The sequence below is a fragment of the Ylistrum balloti genome, unplaced genomic scaffold (assembly GCF_031769215.1).
Source record: "Ylistrum balloti isolate Yb309-2 unplaced genomic scaffold, AGI_CSIRO_Ybal_v1 Utg370406, whole genome shotgun sequence".
Lineage (NCBI taxonomy): Eukaryota > Metazoa > Mollusca > Bivalvia > Pectinida > Pectinidae > Ylistrum > Ylistrum balloti.
This window is the reverse complement of record NW_026782277.1, coordinates 503,887-525,152: the sequence shown is the minus strand read 5'-3', so window position 1 is coordinate 525,152 and position 21,266 is coordinate 503,887. Positions and strand designations below refer to the sequence as shown.

At 33.4% G+C, this 21,266-nt stretch overlaps 2 protein-coding genes across 2 annotated transcripts; one reads left to right on the top strand and one right to left on the bottom strand.

Annotated features, from left to right (window-relative positions):
• Positions 1–2,354: 2,354 nt before the first annotated feature.
• Positions 2,355–3,786, bottom strand: LOC132554460 (uncharacterized). The gene is made up of 2 exons (XM_060218778.1): positions 3,207–3,786; positions 2,355–2,485 (listed from the first exon to the last, which is right to left on the bottom strand). Exons 1-2 carry the CDS (start codon positions 3,784–3,786, stop codon positions 2,355–2,357), a joined length of 711 nt encoding a protein of 236 aa, XP_060074761.1.
• A 10,264-nt stretch (positions 3,787–14,050) lies between these two features.
• LOC132554456 (uncharacterized) lies at positions 14,051–20,469 on the top strand. Its single transcript, XM_060218774.1, has 9 exons — positions 14,051–14,123; positions 15,963–16,126; positions 16,627–16,748; positions 17,265–17,413; positions 18,088–18,148; positions 18,790–18,949; positions 19,524–19,602; positions 19,633–19,734; positions 20,207–20,469. The coding sequence occupies exons 1-9, from the start codon at positions 14,051–14,053 to the stop codon at positions 20,467–20,469; spliced, it is 1,173 nt and encodes a 390-aa protein (XP_060074757.1).
• Positions 20,470–21,266: the final 797 nt, after the last annotated feature.

Genomic DNA, 21,266 nt, shown 5'->3' with positions numbered 1-21,266 from the left:
GTTTTTTTTCATTTCGAATGCTATCCACGGTACTCCACGAGTTCACCAATACTAACATAATAAATAAAACGAAATCAAAACATGAGACAAAAAAGAATTTGTACAAATCACAGAATGATTAGACCATGTGTTCTAGAGAGGTAAGTGCCTTCATTTTCACCGAAGGCATCCAATATAGTAATCCAAACGAGTAATGTTATGCTCATGATGACAATAACAAAAATAGCATATCGATGTAATTAGTGAACCGCTATATCCTCAAAACTAGATAACAAGACGACCTCGAAAATATTTCTGAAGAAATACGCATAGAGTTTCCTACATAAGAAAAAAAGTTTGGTTTTTACTATTTAAGAATGTCTATCGAGTGTTATTTTTGAACTTTTACGGTATGCGTCATTGAATCTTAGATTTTATTAATTTCCGTTATTTTTACTTTTAGGTCATTCCAGTCCTATGCATTAATTGTGTTGCTGGCTTCCTTTACTACACTACGACGTTAACATTTAATAAATTTGGAAATGTTGATTGGTTAATTCGTGCACCATTACCACTATTTCATGTCGTTAACAACGGTTTCCGTAATAAAACATTAACAATAAGTATTTTCAATTGTTGAAGTTTCTAATTGTGTATTCCAGACGTCTTCAAAAAGTTCGAATTTTATAAGGATCTTTTCATATATGTGAATTAAGAGCTGTTTGCTTAACTTAAACTTATGGGAATTTATCGCTAAACATTGACATGTCCGTAACCAAATATGTGTTTGTTTGCGGTTAAGGTCCTTATGATAACAAGGGTCATAGAGGGACCAAAATCACTGATAATGGGTTACTTTCCTACAAATGTAAATTGCAATGGAACTGAAGTGTCAAAACCTGGCCACTAATGCATGATATCATTATAAGAAACGCCTGTAAGTTTGTATCATCGTGGTGTGTTAGTCCACACTCGTTGAACATTTTATTGGTTATACATTCTGGGAAACCCTATATTTCCGTTTGAATTAGTTTTCGAGGTTTTCTCGAAAATGGTAATGACAAGAAATAACTTCCATGGACACAGTACAACTTTGAATTCAGAAAACAGACGAAAATAGCGAAATAAAATACCTCGCGAAAATTAAGAATTTTACAGTAAAGTTATATTATTTGTTGACACTTTTGAAGTACTGTTGAGACATAAAAAGAAGCCATTTTGACAGAATCTGCTGCCAATGTGCACGTGTAATGAAATATATAGTCAGAGATGCAATATTTACCATATATCCAAAAGTTATAGCACAAACACAGGTAAAAGAGTTTTACTTTATTTACACAGAATATATAATGATGTTATATGATCGTTGTCACTTCAATGTTGTCATGTAAAAATGTATGACTTACATTTAATTAATAAGTATTGTTAAAATGTTCCGGTTTGTTGAAGTAATATATTTCGTCTGATCCTGAATGCAAATCTATAATTGATGCTCATACATAATGTATGTTTCTTAAACACGTCATTCTAAAGCACGGAAAGCGTCACATCCTTGAAACATACATATGTTTTCAGTGAAATTATTTAAGCGTTTTTCGCACTGAAAAGTAATCCACTAATTGTCGCGTCTACTACACATTGTTTTGGCTATATAACATAGATGCGTAAATTCATTATTGCGCATATGTACCTGACAATGATGATACGATAAAATGTGATTGTAGTAAAATAAATACATTTACAGCAGCTAACCATCCTTCAAATATATGTGCATTTTTTGCGTTGGGATGGTGTGTGCTCCTTTAAAATCGCAATTCAAAAAGTTTGGTTTCGTAAATATCGCTGTATTCTTCCCCCTTTTTATCACTTTTCACCTAAAAAAGTAGAAAATGAATTCATAGATTGAAGGACAGTTAACAGAAAACATCAGCAATTGACATCCTTATTTTTTTATTTTATCCATTTATTGATAAAACTATTGTTTAGATTTGCTTTTTTTCACATTATGAACCACAGACTACTTAATCAAGTAATTTAACTCACGAATCAATGTTCTGTACAAGTCCTTATCGTATCAGATTGGTAATAGTTACAACAAATATAAAAAGGAAGACTTGGGACGATATGTTGTCCACTGTGTGGAACCTATTTGGAAGCATATATTTTAATTTCCATGTTTATTAATACTGTCTCATGAACACGTGTTTCCGTGAATAGTTATATCTCTATGAACCTACTAACACAATTTGTAGCATGTTTGTGGACATATCAATTCGTTAGGTTAAGAGTAACAAAGAAATGAATTAGATCAAATATCCTAAGAATATTAATCACTTTTAAAAGTAGTATTTCCTAATCATGTTGATTATTTGAGCTTACCCACTCATGAAGTTCCTTGGATCACCTTGAGGTAAAAATCCACGGTTAAGTGTTGGTCCAGTCCCACTTCCGAAACGTTGTTGGTTTGGTCCTGGACCGAAGCCTTGGTTTGGTGGACCCATGGGCACTAAAACATCAGACACATAAACTCACTCACCTTATTTACTTAAAAGGATGTTTCGAAATTGCAAAAACAATCGAGAACTCGAAAATAAAACTAATCGGAAATGGTTTATTTCGAGACTTCAGTTAACAATATCATGTTATTTACTTGAAGGTTTTAGTGAGACTACGAAAACCTGAACCATCGATTAAGCTTCCATGTATTCTGTTACAATAAAACGTACGAGGATTGGAATTGATCAGAGAAAATACCTCCTCTTATGTGTTCTATGGACAAGTTAACAAAAAGATTAGAAAATACGGAAGAGAAACTTAATTCAGTCTAACAGTCAATTAAACAAGGACAAAATGTAAGCAAATGAAAAGTTTAAACGGGTTGTATAAGGACAACAACCGTCATATCACGTTGATATACACATGATTTTAACGTTTTTGTAAATTTATCAGAGATAGGACTCTTACGACATTTACTAATCATGAGGCTAGTGCACCTCCGAATCTACATTTTGATGTTCTTTCGATCACTTTGGATTACCTCTGTCGCCTCCGAAGTTGAAGTGTAGGTCCCTAGCATTACTAAAGAGTCCTAGATGGACGAAACAGCTGCTTGATGAATTTAATTCTATCTAAACTTGTATTAAAAAGTTTTATTCACTTGTATGTCTGTAGAGTCTATGAATATAACTATATGAATCAATGATTTAAAGATAGATGTAAAATCATACTTGAATGCTGTAGCGGTACCGGCGATTCAAACTGTGGCAACATAGATCCTGCAAAGGAATTCATCATGTTCATTGGTGATGGATGTTGCATCATATCCGGCATTTTACCACTTCCTTTTAAATGTGGATACGGTTCCGCCTGGTGAGGAAAATCCATAGGATGTGAGAATCTCTCTTTGTCATTGGAGTTTGGTTGCAAAGAATTTTTTCCTGATTTTACAAAGTCTTTTTCTCGCATTGGGTTTTCATGTAAACTGCTCTTAGCTTTTACAATTTCTCCGAATATACTTTGAAATGGGGTCAGTTGCTCATTATCGACTATACTACTTCCCGTTTTCCGAGATGGAGATGAATGTGACTCGGTCTTTGTTTCCGTTTTATGTTTTCTACTACGCTTCTGCTCAACAATGATTTTGTTAGTATCACCAGGACTCTTGAATAAGTGATCGCCTAATGGTCGATGGTCATTTCCGGTGAAAGTCTCGCCAGCTTCAGTTATAAGTTTCTCGATAATGCTACTTGCTGCAGTCAAAGTAGTAACGGAAGTTTTCAGTAAATCTTTAGCCAGCTTTAGTTTCATTCCCATCACCTTCATATCATCAGCATTGTGTACATCCGGTACAAACGATGCCTTAGAAGATCTGGATTTTGAAGCCGAATCTATTCAGAACATCAAACGAAGACGATCAATAATAACAAATATTTATTAGAAATAACTGATATTTTTCTGTATGGACGTTAAATCTTATTAATAAAATCTGTCTAGGCTAACTGTTAACAGTAAACACTTTTATGAATCATTCGTTCAAAAGATTTCGTTTCTGATCGTTTCCATATATATATAGAGAGAGATATAGTAAAAACTATGACAGTTTGAGGCATGAGAACATTTTATCTGATGCCCACTTTTAAGAAATTCAAATGCATTATAGAATTTCAAGGTTCTTTTTTCAAGAAGGATTTTTCAAAGAATTTAAATGAGTTTCCATAACATATGACTTATTTAAAATTAAAATATCTAGCCTACATACCAAGAAACGATTTCGATGTTTTAGATGTAGAATGACCGTGTCCTGATTCTGAGTGTCCTTGATCTGTATGACCTATAAAACCAACCATGTGTAAAGATTAATAAAAGATAAACAACATTGAATAACTAGTCCAAAACCTACCTCTCAACCACCTTGCTTCTTTACGAAGTGTTATACACTCTGGAAAAAAGCAAGTTTAGCCCTTAGAAACTTCTCTTATTCCTTTCGAATTTAGTCATTAATTATAGTGACTAATAATTCGTCAATACACCAGGAATCAAGAAATTGATGCATGATACAAGTTAACGAACGATATTTTCTAGAACCAATAGAGCACAAATCCAACGTATACGATGCTGCTGTATCTATTTACAAAGGTATCTATAAATAGTAACAGACAGTATTTGATTTTATACTAAATGACAAAAATGGTGATGGATAAATCCAGTGTACCAAAGTTTTAAAAGATATTAATCTTCATAATGTTTTGGTAATTTGTGTTTATCAATATTCTAGTTTAAACCTATCTGCTTCTGTAGTATTATAAGTGCTCAATGGAAAAAAAGTATCGCTCCTACCTGTTGAGGAGATGGGAGTTCCAAGATTAGGGATGCCGATCAAATGTGCCATTATGTCAGCTATGGAGCTCTGCGCAGTCAATCGGCCTAGTAATAAAATAAGAAACATCAGAAGTAGAAATTAAGATATTGGAACTATAATTACAATAACAACGAATATCGACATGTAAACAAACTTCAGGCCCACAATCGATAAACTGAAGACACAGTTAAAACATAAGAGAATAAACATGAAAATGAGAAGATAAAAAACAAGACTGTAATATTTCTCTTTCATTGACATCATCCTCAACGTTACCCCTGGTCTAACGAAGTTAGAAATAACAACATTTATATTTATCAAATAACCAAACTTACTAAGGAACGTCAGAAATAACTCTTCAAGGTTTAAAATTCCAAGCCCTGAGGAGTCATAAAAAGATGGGAAAGCTGTATGAAGCCATTAACTTTATCGTCTGGTTCTATGGTTTATAGCTCTAAATGAAGCAGTCTTCGTATCGGTATTTTACTTGTAGAATACGCTCATCGTGTTTTATATGAAAAAAAGCTCATGTACGTACAGAAAAAGATGCGAAGCTTAAACCGAGATTAAAGCTCTGGAAACGCCCATTTGTTAATGAAAGAATGCAAATGATTGAGCCGCGACATATAGCAAAGTTTTTAAAGACAGCTAATTGCACGCCTTGCTTAATAAAGATAACAGGTGTTTTCGAAAGCTCGCACAAATACGGTTATCAACTTGTATTTGTACTTAAGATATTACCATGGCCTTTAACTTATCCCCTGTGTAGATCAAGTGATTTTTTATTATTATTTGAAGATGAAAATGTACAATCAATCAATATAAATATTGGCATAGGAATATATCTCACAGGCAAAAAGTGACATTATCGGAAATCAGTGCTGAAGTAATTCAGATATAGCAGCATACAGAATAAATCACGATTAGTTACATACAAAAAGTCTAAAGGCAATAGTATACGATAAACAAACGGTTCTGTAAGTATTCTTACCCTTAGGTGGCTTAGTATTGGCCGTTCTGAGATCAGAAGTAAGATGTCCCTGATCGATATGACTAGATTTCGATAATTGTGATTTTTCGTTGTGATTCCCCATTGGAAAAGGTATGTCTGAAAAAGGTAATTTGTTATACCTGTACAAATTTCTACCGTTTTTGTTTTGTTTTGTTTTGTTTTTAATATGAAACTTTACCACAGTCGTGAAAAAAATGCTTGTTATTTGTTCCGATGGTTTTTTATGTGTGGAAATTTTTTTTTAAAAAATATGTCTTTGTAATCTGACATAATCATAATAATATAGATCACTATGATAAAGATTATATTTCTGCAGTTGTAGTCAACGTACAGCACACAACAATATTCATGATATGATTTCATCTATTTATTTTTAAATACGCGTTTGTTCAAATTCAAATATCTGAAATTATACTGATGAGGTTTTGTTATAGAATATTGATAAATAGCAATTGTTTCTATCTAACGCTTGCTTACTTGTCGAAAAGAGCTAGTTGATACTATATCATACAATCTTTGAATGATATTTTAACAATAAAAAAAATTCTTTGCTTTAATAAATCGAGTCAACCAAATGCTAAAAATAATACAATGTTATCATAAAATCAGATAACATATCAATTACGAAAGAAATTTCGGATAAAAAAAATGAACAAAATAAACAAACAAAAACAAAGAACACAAATCATGGGAGTTTATCTTATCTGAATTTTAATACATTAATATCCAGAAATAAGTAAATTTTACATGAATACTGAGTTAATTTTCTTATTTGTTCATGACATCAAGTGTTCAAGAATATAACGTCTGTGTAAGGGACCCCACACAATTTAAGTCTAAAGAACAGATTTTTATATAACGATATTGGAATTATCATTGAACTCCGTGAATATCTAAAATTTAATTAAGTTACCCTAAATGTTGATATATTTACATCTACAACTCTTTCACTAGTACTTGTGGTTGTTAAAATTATCAAATGTATTTCACAATTACGAAAGTTATTATACTATATGGATAGTGCACCTGTCCGTCTACATTTTTATTTTCTTGCGATCTCATCTGGTTTCCATCAGTCGCCTAAACGACTTAACAATGTTCGAGTCCTAAAAGGACGAAACAGCTCATTGGTGCAGTTTAATCCAATTTTCTGACTCTACTGTATCTAATTGTAAATATAAAGGTACATACAATACTGACTTGCGTGCTTTTTGTACAATCTTAAAAATAACAACCATTTGGGAATATGACCAAATACATATGTCTGCTAGTTATTTCATATGGTTTGAACGAAATGTTGTGGTCACAATTGCATAGTCTTACCGCGGTTATCATGTTCAGTGGTCAATCCATGCATGAACTTGGCCAACAGAGGTGTAAAATCCGACAAACCGTTTGGACTTTCTGCTTTTTCTTTTAACGACTTCATCATCCTTTCCATCATTGTGAAACTAGCAACTTCCGGTTTCGTTTCGGCAAGTCCTTATAGAAATAAAATGTTAGCAATATATACATACCATATATGTATACATGTCTAAAAGTTATTTTGGTAAGTTACAACATAATAGTGTAGCAACAGGTTTGTTAATTGTCCGTATAATGTGACCGTATGTTATGTTCTGCTGGGACTTCTGGGCAGTATATTTCAGCCAGGTAGCACTATAATTTCGATTTCAATTCCTCACTTTCATTAGAGAGCTAACACAAATAGATATCAACATCTCGAAAACACATGCGCTTACCTGGTATATATAGGAAAACTGTCCTTAAACGACCATTGATGTGATAATAGGTAAAGTTACACAAAACAAAAACTAAGCCAGACTAAATCAGCTGAAAAATATTTGCTGGATATTGCTTGCAGATTTAGTAATACAAATGTTAGTCTGCAAACATTACAAAAATATGGAACACATTTAGAAAAACAATAAAGAAAATACCAGTATATCATCGAAATCATATTTTAAACTCAGATTCAATAAAACTGAGCAAACCATAAATAAAAGACACTAATACTAGTATATATAGTGATATGTATATCGTTATATATCTTGTAACAAACGTTCCCTGTTTACAGTATCTGAACATATTTGTTTTTACTCGAAACGATTGAAACAACAATGTAACCGTGCTATTATAGAATATTGCATGTAAATCGTGGAAAGCCTAGATTCTGATACAACACCACATACCGTTATTAAGGTTGGTTTTAGTGGAGTCCAATGGAGTGATAACGCCAACTGAAAGATATTCAAAATTAAATGGTTTGTATTAATTCTGTACGAATAATATATAATCTTATTTCTGCAATATAGGTAAAATATTTTTGTTACTGATATTGTTATTAATAAGCTGTTTACCTTCAGGCTTAGCGATTGCTGTCACAAAACTGACGCTGACATCTGAAAATAAAAACAAAAACAAACCTTATTATAGCCAATGTAAATGAGCCAAGTTAAGAGTTCATTATTGTTTCTTGTGAAATAAACAAAATAATTGATTTGTAAATCATTAATTGTTCTTTATATGTATAACATCCAGAAACTGTAATTAGCACAATGATATTTCAGTCAAAATGTATAACACAAAGACGCAATAAATTGAAATAACCGCGAATATGTTTATGCTTACAGTAATGTGATTATTTACAGGACGGATACTCTCATATATAAACTTCTAAAACTAACTAAATTAAATTCAAATTAACAACAGGCTACGTTTTACGTGATGGTCTATTACAATCATGATAAAAAGTAATGGTTGAAGTTTTTTTCAGTTTGATATTTAATTTCTGCTCGTCAATGGACAACAACCTAATCTTAAACATTTGATGCGTTTAACGATCCAGATGAAGGAACACATAACTAGAATTATGTATGTGTGAATGACATTAAATCTCATAAAAATAAAACTGTTTCTCGAAGATCATTACTCCGTTTTATACTTGTTCCGACAGGAAAGGGTTCGGTTATTTTTATGTGTTTAAGTCGTAAATCAATCAGTATGAACATTTCTACCTTAGAGTGTTTCACAAATTACTCTTTCTCAAATCTATCGGGACGCGCTATCGAAACTGTTATTTCATAGCGAAGAGCCCGTAGCCTACACCACATGTCCAGTGCTGATCAATCACAGACTTATTTGCATATGATTCTTCTTAAACAAGCTGAGTATAGTATAAGATGTCCGTGCTTTGAATCAAACAAGCGACCCATTGATCATTAGTCGAAAAATCTACCATTAGCCCACCTTGCTTCTTTTACAAAGTATTACACACTCTGGAAACATTAAGGTTAGCCCTTTGAAACTTCTCCTTTCCTATTCGTATTAAGTCATTAATTATAGTTCCTAATAATTCGTGCATACGCCAGGAGTCAAGAAGATGATGTATGATACAAATTAAAAAATAAGACTTATGTGAGACCTACCAAAGCTATCGTGTTTTAATCCTCAGTCAATATAGGTCAATGAGGCAATATGAATGCGAGGAAGCAGCTGACATTGAGATGCATGTTTAAATCGCATGCTATGAATACCATTAATCATATGTTTGGTATGAAAGTCTAGCCAGAATAATTAATGAAAAAAAAATCGTTTTAAGTAATTAACGGTTCTGAGGTTCTCATTCTATTCTACTGTAAAAAGTCCCAGCGACCCAGGTTTTAAAAGTATATGACAGATATTATTTGTCATTTTTGTGAATCGTCTATAGCCATATTGAATTGCAACATATAAAATTATATAAAGCACTCGTTGCGTTTGTTTTTTATGTATTTACCATGAAAGATTACGACATCTAATTTTTGTAACATCATGACCGGCTTCATATTTCTAATACCATAAACATAAACGAAAAAAATGGCATATTTTGTTACGAAAACAACAAAAGAAGTTATTGAAATGCAAACATAATCTTCATCAAAAATCAAATTTAAAAAAAAACTAGGGCAAAATACTGAATCAACAAAACAATAGATTTATATTTAGAGTCCTGAAAATGTTCAATGAAAATAAATCCAGGTGTTTCGGAGGAGTAAGCGTATTATGATTCATCCACGATACCCACCGTATAACTTAAATCGTATAAGTAATGTCTCCTTCCAAACGAGAGCATGGTGAAAAATAAAAGAATCAGTCGGTATATCCGTAGAACATCAACCATTTCCATAACAAAATCGCAGGAGTTAGTTATGACGACGGTGGTCCTGAATCGTATAAAAAGAAATTTAATAATAAGTTTGTATATGTTGATTTACATACTTACATAAAACAATGAAAGCCAGTGCCTGCAATATCGCAGTATTCGCCATGATGATTTGCACCAATAATCTCCTGACAACCTCTCTACACGGAAACCGACGAAAATTGAAACAGGTCTACATGTATATGAATGATTTTAATAAATATGTGATATAAAGTGTAGGGACACTGGTATTGCATGTTGGTCACATAATTAAGTCATCAGTCTCTGTTAGTTGTTAGTCATGAACTCATCTGACAGGTGATGATTAAAGTGATGTAAAGGTCAAACTGTCATGATGGCAAGATATCATTACAGACTCTGTCGTCCTTATTAGAAATGATTACAAATCATTTGATCATTATCACGCAGAGGATAAAACGATTTTACTAAAGGCACTGTCACTCGTGGTAGCACTTTGCAGTGTAGAGTTTAAGTGTAAAGCAAAATTATGACTTGAACTGCACATCAAACAGCTGCTAAAAGATTGTACGAAAGACACAAACGTGACAGCATCTTTAATTACATATAAAGTTATGTACAGTAGCGCCAAATAAAGATTCAAACTACATCACAATACTGTTTCGTCCTTCAAGGACTCGTCAGTGATGCTACATCATACAGCTGTTTCGTCCTTCTAGGACTCGTCAGTGATGCTACATCATACAGCTGTTTCGTCCTTCAAGGACTCGTCAGTGATGCTACATCAAACAGCTGTTTCGTCCTTCGAGGACTCGGCAGTGATGCTTCATCATACAACTATTTCGTCCTTCGAGGACTCGTCAGTGATGCTACATCATACAGCTGTTTCGTCCTTCTAGGACTCGTCAGTGATGCTACATCATACAGCTGTTTCGTCCATCGAGGACTCGTCAGTGATGCTACATCATTCAGCTGTTTCGTCCTTCGAGGACTCGTCAGTGATGCTACATCATACAGCTGTTTCGTCCCACTGGGACTCGTCAGTGATGCTAAGGGCCTACATTTTGAAGTGTAACTGCATTAAGAGAATAAAATCTTTCAAAACAAACTTAATATAAGAAAGAGTAGAGCCAAACAATAATACGAACTGCATTAAACAGCTTTCAGTACACAGGTATAATTAGACAAAGTAAGCTGCAATAATCAATACAGTAGCATGATACAGTTATTTCGTTAATACAAATAAACAATGTAAAATGTAAGAAAAGACAGACAAGTAAAAAACACGTTTAATACAACGTTACATAAGGTAAAGTGGAACTTTTTTCATATTATTTATGAAGGAATTTAAATTAACTTATTTTTTTCATTTCACTTATATTTCTTTCATATTTCTTTGTGAATCAAACATTTAATCCTTGGAAGTAACATATATTGCATTACAAAGCAGAAGTAATATTTAAAGATATTTTTGTGAGTTTTGAAAGGAACAAATACCTATAGGAAGTAGGCCATTTGAGGACAGGCTTTCTTATATGTCCTAATATTTTCTTAATTGTCAGGGCGGCACAATGTGTTGCTTTCAGTTTCTCCAGAAAGTGTTAACTGTATAGTAAATGTATTCGTGATTGGTAGATCATACAGAATATCAAAGACACACACACATACCACTGCACACAGACCTTCATACACACACACTAACGACTACAACACACTCACACACACACACACATACCACTGCACACAGACCTTCATACACACACACTAACGACTACAACACACTAACACACACACACACACACAAACACACAACACACAACACACTTACACACACACACATACCACTGCACACAGACCTTCATACACACACACACTGACGACTACAACACACACACACACACATACCACTGCACACAGACCTTCATACACACACACTGACGACTACAACACACTCACACACACCACTGCACACAGACCTTCATACACACACACTGACGACTACAACACACTCACACACACACACACACACACACAAACACACACACACACACACACACACACACACACACACACACACAAACACACACACACACAACACACACACAAACACACACAACAAACACACACACAAACACACACAACAAATACACACACACACACACATACCACTGCACACAGACCTTCATACACACACACTAACGACTACAACACACACACACACACACACACACACACACATACCACTGCACACAGACCTTCATACACACACACTGACGACTACAACACACACACACACACACACACACACACACACACACACACACACACACACACAGACACACACACAAACACACACACACACACACACACACACACACAACACACACAAACACACAACACACACTCAAACACACACACACACAACACACACACAACAAACACACACAACAAACACACACACACACACAAACACACACAACAAACACACACACACCGCCACACCATACACACACATATATACGTATATACATACAGTACTGTCAGTAGATGTTGTTTATAGGTCAAGAGTCATCCTTCACTGAACGTTGACATTATCCAGTATCTAAGACGTAATGTTGTTGTCTCCTGTTTTCTAAATGTTGACCCACTGACCACTTTACCTGCGTATGGAGATCACTGTAGTAAACACAATTAATCACAAATAACAAGATTATGAATCTGGGACACATCAAGCAGATTTACTATCTTATTTGACGTAGCGTGAGACAATGCCGTAATACCGACGTATTAATCAAATCATATCAATTATTCCTGACATGGTACACAATAACCAAGGTCACATACAGCTTAATCTGTGTAAACCATTCCAGCCTTACAGGACGGTAAATAAAAAGCTCAAATAGACTTACTTACATTCGACAATTTTTGTAAGTATATATTTTAAAATTTTAATTATTTTTCAAAGGCTAAAATAATTGCTGTATAACAATATTATCATTTTCTATTTAAAAACATTTTACAACAGCTGTGAAACAAGCCTGAAGCTTATATTAATCATTCGTGTTGGCCCGGATGTATCATTCTTTAAACAGTTGATGCATAACTGAACTAACAATACTTAAAGACTTTCGCCATAATCTTTAAAAGCAAACGGGAAAATCAAAGCTTACTCAGCTTACATGAAATATATGAAGATGTCCCTTTTTACCTGTAAAGGGTAAATAATCGTTGTATTTTTAATTGTGTTGTTTTCTTAATGAAAGCAAATATGCTAGTAATTTCGCATTTTCATGTTAACATTTTGTATGTTATAAATAAGAACTGGTTATTTATCAATTTTCATAATTAAAACTTTACATGTTGATGATGAGGCTATTAACGTTAGATACATATTGAAACCTGACAGATTGGTACAGTTATATATGGATATGATCGCATCCGACTGATTTATGAAAAATTTAATAAGAGAAAAGTTATACCTGAGAGGCTTCGAAATATAAATATGACACACTTTAAATCAAATCAAATATATTAGTTTGTTTATGTTTGTCTTTAAATGCATATATATTATCGATAAGTAAAAAGTATCCATTCCAATATTGATGTATATACATGTATATTGTTTTTGTTTTCTAGATAACATTGACCGGTCAGTTCTTCAGTCACTAAGTGGATATATTGTTGTCTGCTTGGACGACATATGGTTCTGTAACCTCCTTACGGATGTGTTTTATAGATAATTTGTTTGATGCTATTTAAACACTCTAGCACTGCCAAAGTCATATTGTATAAAAACATGAGGTTATAATGTCCTTGATATTGTACGATAATGCCTATAAAAATGAAAATACATCACAAAAATAAAAATGATATTCTAACAATATTTTCAATCTCCAATTTAAATAAACATCAAGGACGTGTGTAGTTATCCATCGATAAAGGAATGGATATGGCAAAATGAAGCAGTTTAATGTTTTCTCGAAGTGCATATGACAATATGTTCTTGTGATTCTGTGGAGTCCGCCAATATTAACCCAACATGCGGTGGATATTTGGAAGCATCAACTTCCTCCTCGTTACCATCGTCCTGGTGTCGGCGTTCAATCCGTCAGGTAAGAAGAAAGGATTTTTATATTGTTTAACATTTTATGATATTTCAGCTGTAAAACTTTACTTTTCTGAAGTGTAACCTTGCAAGTTTAAAACAATTCAATGTTCTGTTCCCTTTGTTAAACCTATTTTCGCTGTCTACAGGGCAAATATCAAATTTACTCGAGATGTTTCAAGGTTTAAAGAGAAATATATTTTCCCTAATGATTAAGTGCAATGAGAACAAGATATATGTAATAAACAACAGTTGTTTTAGATGTGACTGTCCGGAAACAGTTGAAAATTAAAATTTGAAAAAAAGATTTTTTTTTCTCCTCAACATTGTGTCTATTTGTAACTATTATATTTCAGCTTCATTTCTAAATATCATACATACTGTAGGGGTTATCGTATTGGGTGGTCGAAATTTCCGTGGTTTTACTAAAAAATTAGAAAAAAAAATTTTAAAACTGATCCCATAGCGCGGATAATGATTTTCTATGATGTTTTAGCTGCAAAGTATGTTATTATCATTTTGCCGGGTTATTTGTCTCTCTTTTAGTAAAACCGTAAAGTTAATAAAATATTTCTAGTTACGACTACGTCAGAGAAAAAAAATGTAATACACACGACGTATGTCACTTCTCCGAATCAGGAGGGAAACGTCTGACAGAACAGCCGCGATTTCACATAGTATTTTTCTTTCTTAGTTGACATTTCCCGGGCAATGAAGCAGCCAACTTTAATGTTATAATCAATTCATCTAAGTATATAGTAAATTCTTAAATGTATATTTTTATACTGAAATGTAATTGATAAGTTTATAAATTAGTTCCCATTTAAATCAAATTTAATAACGACTTAATTGCGTCTTCATCCTAAAGTGTGATTACCTGATTAATACTGTTCATATGCACAATACCGTCCATTGATAAAATGAAACATGATTGAATACTTCTCTAAAGGTGAAATATACATACGACAGAGATCTTACTTCTAATAAGCTGTCAATCAAAATTAAAGTCATCAGCTGTCACGTCAGACTCGCGTGGGTTGGTTTAACAGTTATCTGGTCTGTTACAATATAGAACAGATCGTGTTTCCGTGTATTGTTTCATATCAGCTACAAACATATCAACCTTATAACAAAGGCATCAAACGGACGTAGCTGTTGAGTTCATGCGAAGCGCCGATCTTAACAAACCTATCAGGGTTATTTCATTACAAAAATGTGTTATTGGGATCAGATAACAATTAAATAATTTATCACAGGCAAATATCCAATTGGAAAGGAACGGAAGTATTTTTTTTTCGACAGGAAAACAAAAAGAAAGAAATATTATGGACAACAATCATTTCTTAAGTCATACCTACAAGTGTAAATCGTTTCTAAACGCGACAAGAATCTAGCATATGTACATATGTTTGTGGTGATAATTCAACTATCATTAAGGTCATTTTCTCTGTATTTCCGGTTTAGGATAAACTATAATAGTTTGAACGAGATCAAATCATTATTCATATAAGTATGATCTTGTCTTTGAGTTACACCTGAATGTAATTATCTATGTTAATCGGCATAATCTGGGTTATTTACGGCATATCTCCATTGTTTTCGATACTATAATGTTTTTATCTGCTTCTTCCTCAGTCAAATTTAAAATATGTCTTATCACATGAAAGGCTGTCATGTCTGGCAGTTGGAAGCTCTCAGCTTGATTGGTCATTTAGTCTGGAAGTCAGCCTCCATCAAGGGCAGATAACTAGTATCTTCATAGCCGGTCCAAAAGGCTGTGAGCATTTTAACTTCTCTTACATGCAATAACCGTATTATCCGTAACGATCTGCTGGTTTTCTTCCAGTTAATGTCGAGATGTGTACTGAAACAGAGTTGACTTTGACACTAGAGGGCGCCGAAAATGGTGGCATCATATACATACAGGGTCACAGTACTAGCTGCAAGCAGAACACTGTCAACGTTACAACAGAGTTTGTATTCGTGTTCGGCGCATGCGGAGTAGATCCGGTAAGATGGCTGAAAAAGTTCTACCTAAACTTGTATGTTACGAAGTGATAAAAGATAATATTATAAATTTCTTTCGCATATCACTATAATATAGTTTAATGAGACGGATTTGTGTCAGATAAACAAGAAAACAAATATCTTCCCCTGTATTTGAAATAATCATTACCGGGAGAGAATATCGAGCATGGAAGTTAATTATTTCCTTTTTAGATATTTTTATGTTTTATTGATTCTGAACAGTTGCTTATTGAGATAAATATTGTATATTGATTACCCATAATAAGTTATTTTGATGTCAGATTATTAACATCGTATACAGTATTTTGATTTTTACACGGTCACGTGAAACCACAGTCTGATAGATTTCAAGGCTCTATTTGTTTGATAAAGTCAACGTTGTACTGTACCTATGAACAGTATCAAATGTTCACGTAAACCATGCAGCAAAGAAATTACTTACTGTTGACTGACTAAAATCTGTTGCATCTTAATTTTCCCAGTATCAGTCATTCTCGATCATCGTTCAAAAGAAGCCTCACTATCAAACCGGATATGACCTTGTGTTTCCTGTTCGCTGTCTATATGAGCTGTCTATTGAGCTGAGCGGAAATGAACTTAACCTGTAGGTTTGAAATCTGAATGAAGTATTTGAGAATCCTTAATTTTAGTGGAGGTAAAATTTCGTGGTTTACCCTATTAGAGAACTGCTCGATTTTTTAGAAGATTATGATTTTCGCTACATTTCCCTCTGAGCACAAAATTTAGATTTAGTCGCAAAGACAAATTTCAAGACAGTGTATAATTTGCCAATCACTGCATCTTTTAAGCATTTAGTATAGGAAAACCAAACATTTTAAAAGTATTAGATTTTAATTCATTACCATTCGCTTTCCTATATTTCATTTTTTAAAGCCTTTTAAATATCGTGTATGTGATTAAACGAATAAAAATGTTGAGGAGGAAAAGTAATTGCATACCAAATAGAATTGAAATTGATAGTTTACTGGCTTCATTGTGACGTCAATCGGGTAATTAATGTTAATTGGTATATTAGCCGGATTTGTATGCTTATTTTGATAGGTTACCATTAAGGGGAGATCACTCTCACACACATGTTGTCCCTATATCTATCCGACAGGGAAGGTGTTGATGAGGTAGGAGTCAACATAACGTTAAGGCCAACGGCTACAATGACCATCTACTCGAACGGACAGGAGGTGACCGCTGGTCAAGTCCGCCTCACAGATACACTGACCATGTCTATTCAACTAGGGTCAGAGTTTATAGGTTAGAATTTCTATTTTGATAGATTATCAACTTATTGAAACGATTTCAAATCAGTGCAGTTCTTCATTCTATCAATAAAACCTAGATAGGATTTAGTAATGATATGGATTAGGTGACGATATGAAAGCTTTGTATATTCGCTATAAAGAAAAAGACGCTTTCCCTCCCGATACACTTTTCTTATTAGCCTTGTATATTTTTAAACGAGATATCTATGTTTCCTTCCTTTCTTTCTTTCTTTCTTTCTTTCTTTCTTTCTTTCTTTCTTCCTTCCTTCCTTCCTTCCTTCCTTCCTTTCTTTCTTTCTTTCTTTCTTTATCATTGTGATTTTCACACTTTGTCCTCGTGCCACCGGATTTTTGTTCGAATAAAGATAATTTTGGGGTGCCGGTGTTTACTTTGTTGTTTCGAAACAGAGAGCATGTTCCTTTTGTTAAAATGAACATTATTCCACATTGAACCATCATTCACATACACCGCCGTCATATCGCGTTAGCTGTTGTGAGGACTTGTAGCCAATAACATGTTCTGATCTAATCGTATATTAATCGCATGCAGTTTAACAAGATATACATTTTTCTTTATTTCTATAATTTTTGCGAAAGTTGAAAACTGTGATTTGTGTAAAATTCAGAATAAGTCTGCTGAGTGTTTATATATATATATACTTTTAGCCGACTTCGACTTGAAGGCCAGATACTGTACGGCGAACACGATAGAACTCATACAGGACTTGTAAGTAATGTCTCACTATTTAATACACTGTACTGATACAGTTTGTATTTGTGTATTGATATAGGAAGTAGGATTGAACAGGGGAAATGAAGGGATAGGCATGGAATTTTTTTTTAGATGTATGACTACAAAGTGCACGTTTATAACAACACCTAAATCAATGACGTGATGATATTTATGACGCGGCAGTTTTTGTGAAAGGGTTAACGTGATTCAATTTGTCATATCATTGATAATATGATAATATTGATAATCGTGATGATATGAAATACAGAGATAAGATTATAAAATGTTGGAATAAAATTTAACTTTTCGTGAAAATTACGATATGGTAATGATAACTGGATTTTCCATGAAGACTGTTTAACAACAGGATTATAATTCGCCTAAAATAGTACAGGCACATGAAACAGCTAAGGTTGCGGACATTGCATCTATCTTACAACGTTATGGAATAGATACAGTGTATACAGGCTGAATAAAGAATAGCATATCACGGATAGCATATCACATCAACCACTGATAAAAAAACGGCCGTGGGAAAAAGGACAAATTGTCTTGAAATATTTTATGTTCGGGGATATTTAGTTAAATTTGTCGATAAATTTGTTTGAATTGTTATTATTTGTTTAATGTCGTAGCTGTTCAACTGATGTCGGTCTGTTTCCAAATTTCGTCCAGCCTGTCCAGGGCATTATAGCAACTTCTTTTGGAGCTTTTAGGACGACGGCTCTAAACGGTGGAATCGTTGACATGACATTCTCTTGTACACTCCAGCTTTGTTTCGGCGCATGCTCACAGGTACAGTATTTGTCATGTAATAAGCGGTCAAAGATCCGTAATTATCCACATAAATTTTTTTTAATTTCGCGAAGTGTTTATTATTGAATGTGTATTTCAATTAAAAATCGATTTTAGATGAAAAAGGCTCGAGGAGAAAATAAAGTGAAAAAAATATACGTGAAAAGGAAATTACGAATAAAAAAACAAAACAAAAAAACAAAGAAAAAACGAAAAAAGAAAAAAAGTCTATAAAATTGATTGAAACAACAGAAAGAGAAATAACGTCATATTTAGTCAAAATCTGTTATTGCATTGTTGTAATTGAATTATTGTAAAAGCATTCTACAAATAAATATTTTAAGTCGATTAACAACTTGTGACTGAATTTCGTAATTCCACAATGTTGATGTAATCTCAAAGGTATTAAGTATTTGAGAACATGAATAAGGACACAATTAGCGACACGGAATAACCTCAAAACAGTCGAGTTTTTACCGCTGGCATGTTGTACACAACTTACAGTATACATATTACTAGGTTCACATTTCTGATGTAAAAGAAACACAACAGAGCTAATTAACATTATTTACAGACGAATTGTGCAAATGGCGAGGTTGGATACGGGAGAAGAAAGCGCTTAGCTGATAAAAACAAAAGAATAAACAAGGAGAGTGTTGATGACATCGATGGACATTTTGGAGGTAGACGAAATAAGCGCATGGCTGATGAAGATGTTGCCTTTCAAAATGTAAATGTTGGAGCCTCAATCAGTGTTGGAGAAACGTTTGAAAGTTTTGCAACAGGTAAAATATTATCAGTAAAACTAAAGTTTAGACGAAAATATTGAGACTTCGGGAAAACATATTAGTACGCTTCTTATTTAAAAAAACATACTAACAAATTATATAGATCCGTCTTCAGCATATTAAACTATTGCAACTATTTTCGCTTTATCTGAATTATCTGGATTAATTGACCTCGATGCCATTGATGCCATAATGAACGCTTACCGCGATTCTTTACGAACCTGGACTTTCGGAAAAAAATCAAAGAAACAAGAAACAATCCCCTTAAAAAACTAATAAAATAAACCTAAGTAAAAAATCAATTAAAATTTAAAAAAAAAAGAAATTTTAACTTAAATTCGATTTAAGAGGGATATAGTATGGACATATGGATTTTCTTACCCGAATTGTCATACAGTTCGTATTGCCTAACAGCTCACAAGGACACAGAAGTCACGATGATAAATAGAATTTTTCTTTCCTGTTTTAGGCAATGAAGACGATCAGATCTGTATACCTGTCATCCTCTTGTTGATGTTCGGAACTCTCGGGTCGTTTATCGTTTTTGCATGTGTAGTGGTCATGACGTCAGTGATCAATAAATACCGGAAGAGAAAACAGCCAAAACAAAGTAAAAAGGAAGAATCTATACCGGAAGTCACACCCAGCGCCACTTCCGTTTCTATCCCAGTTCCTAACTCTCGCTTCGGAACAACTACTAGAAGATTTAGCGGACAGTTTATTCCTGTTTGATATGTTGCTGCAGATTTTGTGATTTTTAAAGGAATGTTTTAAAAGAATGGCAAATCACTGGCTGTTCTGTGTCTTTAAAACATTCTGGTGACTGTTCAAAGTCCATTGTAATGGCAGCTCGCTGTAATATCAAAATTAGACCAACTTAATAAAGTAAATGAAACACATGAAGGCAATATTAAAAAACGACATAGAAAAATAACTTATATTTATATATAACAAATAGATACTGATGTGAATGAAAAAATCGCTTATTTAATGCTTTATCATAAAGACTAAATCAATTAGGTCGCCACGTCGGTTTACAGTGCATTGCGCAGGCGCAAACGTATTATGATGCCTACAGGATCATTTCCGAATCGTTCACTGTAGCTAAATCTATATACAGAGTACAAATGAAAAAATATCGTAAGTTGGGTTTTTATATTGAAATTAAGCCTGACGAGTTCCATCAGAACATATATTTATGTGTGAATTTTTTAAAACAGCATGAAACGTAATCCTAACTTGTCTTGATAAGTCCTTCAAAAATTGTAAATTCATGAATTTCAAGTTTATTTCTGAAATCCGGATGTACATGTTCACATTGTTTATCATATTGTACAAGCACAGCATCGCAATAATAAATTTAATTTAATGTAAACATATTGAAATTGTTATATTTTACTTCTAGTTCTCAGGAATAACTGGCTTTTTTATTATTTTAAATGTTGCCTATGACAAAGTATTACCATACAGTCTAAAAGAAAATATGGGACAGAACAGAGCATCAGTCATGCCCATATAGTCAGTAATAT

Bases quoted from the DNA above. Each gene is read 5' to 3' on its own strand.
- LOC132554460 (XM_060218778.1), bottom strand. From the start codon at position 3,786: ATGAAACTAAAGCTGGCTAAAGATTTACTGAAAACTTCCGTTACTACT. The intron at 2,486-3,206 runs GTATGATTTTAC...CTGATGTTTTAG, and splicing joins GGTACCGCTACAGCATTCAA to TGCCCATGGGTCCACCAAAC.
- LOC132554456 (XM_060218774.1), top strand. From the start codon at position 14,051: ATGCGGTGGATATTTGGAAGCATCAACTTCCTCCTCGTTACCATCGTC. The intron at 14,124-15,962 runs GTAAGAAGAAAG...GTTTTCTTCCAG, and splicing joins GTCGGCGTTCAATCCGTCAG to TTAATGTCGAGATGTGTACT. The intron at 16,749-17,264 runs GTAGGTTTGAAA...TCTATCCGACAG, and splicing joins AGCGGAAATGAACTTAACCT to GGAAGGTGTTGATGAGGTAG.